This window comes from Pterocles gutturalis, unplaced genomic scaffold (assembly GCF_000699245.1).
Source record: "Pterocles gutturalis isolate BGI_N339 unplaced genomic scaffold, ASM69924v1 scaffold33147, whole genome shotgun sequence".
Classification (NCBI taxonomy): Eukaryota; Metazoa; Chordata; class Aves; order Pterocliformes; family Pteroclidae; genus Pterocles; species Pterocles gutturalis.
The window spans coordinates 35,925-38,553 of record NW_010113840.1 but is presented as its reverse complement, the minus strand read 5'-3'; the positions used below and the strand labels follow the sequence as shown (position 1 = coordinate 38,553).

The window sequence follows — 2,629 nt, the reverse complement described above, 5'->3', positions numbered from 1 at the left end:
TAAGCATTTAACTCCCATACGGGACTGGCATAGTCATAGTAACTGGATGTACCTACGTGCTTTCCTATCTCAGCATCAGAAGCTGAATACCAGAGGGTGAACAGAAATTCTCCAGAACCTCTGAAAAGCAGTCCCTGTCTTGGCACATCATCCTTTACTTTCACTTTACTCCTTGGTCCGTGTTTTAGATTAGGGGCTCTTCTGTGCAGACATTTTTTCATCTATATTGGCTTTGGGCCAAATCCAGTTACTATTAAAGTCGCCAAAACCAGGTCCATTGATTTCAATGGGACTAGGGGTTGTAGAAGCTCCTCCTTTGGAAATTATCTAGCAGGCTTCTTGAGGGTTTTAAGTAGAAATGTCATTAGATGGCACAAAAATTACATAGATGCTTATTGCTGTTGTTGCCTCTTCAAGACTGATGCCTTAGGATCATGTGTTTCAAAGCTGAAATTATTGCATGTGATCTATGATTCTCCTCACTGTTGGGGAGAAGAGAGGCTCTGTGAATGGCAGTGCTGGCCTACAGTCTGTCATGGATTTATTCCGTTAGAAAATTTCAGCATATGTTTTAAATAGCATGTCTCTCGATCAAGGGAATTCTTGCTAAATAAGCAATAAACACTATTGTATTGCATTGTATTCAGTAAGCTATATATACACATATGTACAATGGCAAAACAAAAATATCACTCAGGATTGTACTATTTGTAATAAAAGTAGCTTTTAAATATGCTTTTTGTCCCACAAAAGCTGCTTGCAGCTAGAAGGCCAGAACTTATCGCATAAATCCATTGCATCCTCACTGGTGCCTGTGAGGGCAGTGCCCCTGTACAGGGACATTTCTGTGGGCTGAGTGCCGGAGGCTGCGGTGGGCATCAGAGCTGTCTGCAGGCTGCCTGAGGGAGGGATGTGCCAGGACCTGGCTGCTTACACTAGCAGTGGAGAGTAGGGGTTATGGAGCCTGAGCTGCGTTCCCCACGCTGGTGATGTGTCAGTGGTCCCACGTACCTTATGGGAGGTACTACATGAGTCGGCTGCGGGTGTGAGCTGGGGTCCCAGGGCCCCTTCTGTCCTTCGCACCACGCAGAGTGCTGGGAAGCTGCACTAAGGCACTGCAGAAGAGGGGTTCTGCACACTCTCACTCCCATTTTCAGTCTATTAACTGGTGCTCTCTTGCCTTCTCCTTTCTGTTTCAGTTGTTGGTAGCTATGGCTACTTCCCCATGGATGTTCCTGATCCTGGGATGTCTTCTCACAGGTAATATTCCTCAGTTCCCTAAGCTGCTCCACACCTACTCCTTTGTAAATCCTTGTTTAAGTCTGCTCTCATTGTGCTTACAATAACAGATGCCAAATGGTTGCCAGCTGGCTACAGGCTCAATTTTTCTGCCCTTCCCTTTGGTAGGCTAAGCCAAGAACTACCCAGAAGATGGTACTTTTGCTAGCCTGCATTGGCCACTTTGACAACCCTATAGCTGCTATAACCTCCTGCCTGGTTTGTCTGCCTACGCAGGGAAAGTGATCCTGCCTACCTCCAGCTGTCCCAATCCTGCCCCATGGGTGTTTCTCCAGCAATGTGGGGCAGGCGAGGCTGCCTGTGTGGGCTCCCTGCATCCTCCCACGCTGCACCACTGAGCCGCACTCGCCAGGGCTGCCTGCCGAGCCTCCCAACATCTGCCCAGCGAATGGTGCTGGGAGGGGAGGGCAGGGTTTGCCACAGGGTGCTAAATATAGAAAGGGCCTGTAAACCGAGAAAACACGTGCAGGAGTGAGAAACTGGTTGCAAAGACGGTTTGGATTCCTGGTGCCGGTTTATTGTACAGAGTCCACTTTCACACTGTGGACCTAAGTGCCTGTTTATCATGGATGACCCTATCTATTTTGTATGGGTCATTCTATAAACTGAAACAGCAAATCTGTTTCCCTGTTGAATTCCCCATCTTTTTTTTTTTTTTCTTTTTTTTTTTTTTTTCTTCCCCTCTGGGGCTTAGGATGTTGATCCTCTAATTTTCTGTCTGGGAGTTGGACCTGTACCGGCTCACCTACAAATTACCTAGGCTTGCAAATCTAAGCCTCTAACTGTAGACTGCATCTGAAAACCAGTGCCATCTACATCTAGCTTAGTGAATTACAGTTTTTTGGCTATAAACTTTCCATTTTGGCTAGAAGTAGACCTGAGGCACAAATTTTGGATTTAAGCCCCTGCTTCAGCCCTTTGCAGAAGTAGAAGCCACATGTAAGATGCAGGTGTTTTGTCCTGGGAAAGGGTTTCTAACTTTAGTTGGGAGCTTACTAGAAGGCTGACAGAACTGATGGTTTCCTGACGGTTGCTGTAAGGAGCTGTAAGATGCCTGTGGCCCAGCAGCCAGGGTGTGGGATTCACTGGTCAGCAGTGGGGTGGTGCCCACAGCAGCAGCTGGGAAACTGAGATGTGGATTAGGAGCCATCTCTAACTTCACCTCTGTCTTTCACCTCTTGATTTGACAAACAGAAATCGGCAAGCAAACACTTAACATTTCAAAGGGAAGCTGTTTACCATCTATTGGGTAAAGCTCTGACTTTTTACAAGGGAAAATTTCCTGGGACATCAGCACTTAAGAAAAAAAGCTGCTCTGGATCTGCTCTGC

At 46.7% G+C, this 2,629-nt stretch overlaps 1 protein-coding gene across 1 annotated transcript in view; it reads left to right on the top strand.

Moving 5' to 3' along the window:
• The first annotated feature begins 1,203 nt into the window (after positions 1 to 1,203).
• PDGFRA (platelet-derived growth factor receptor, alpha polypeptide) overlaps positions 1,204 to 2,629 on the top strand; it is a 25,866-nt gene continuing 24,440 nt past the window's right edge. The window contains exon 1 of the mRNA XM_010074654.1: positions 1,204 to 1,260. Coding sequence (XP_010072956.1) covers positions 1,212 to 1,260 — 49 coding nt within the window. The 5' untranslated portion in view covers positions 1,204 to 1,211. The remainder of the gene's footprint in view (positions 1,261 to 2,629) is intronic.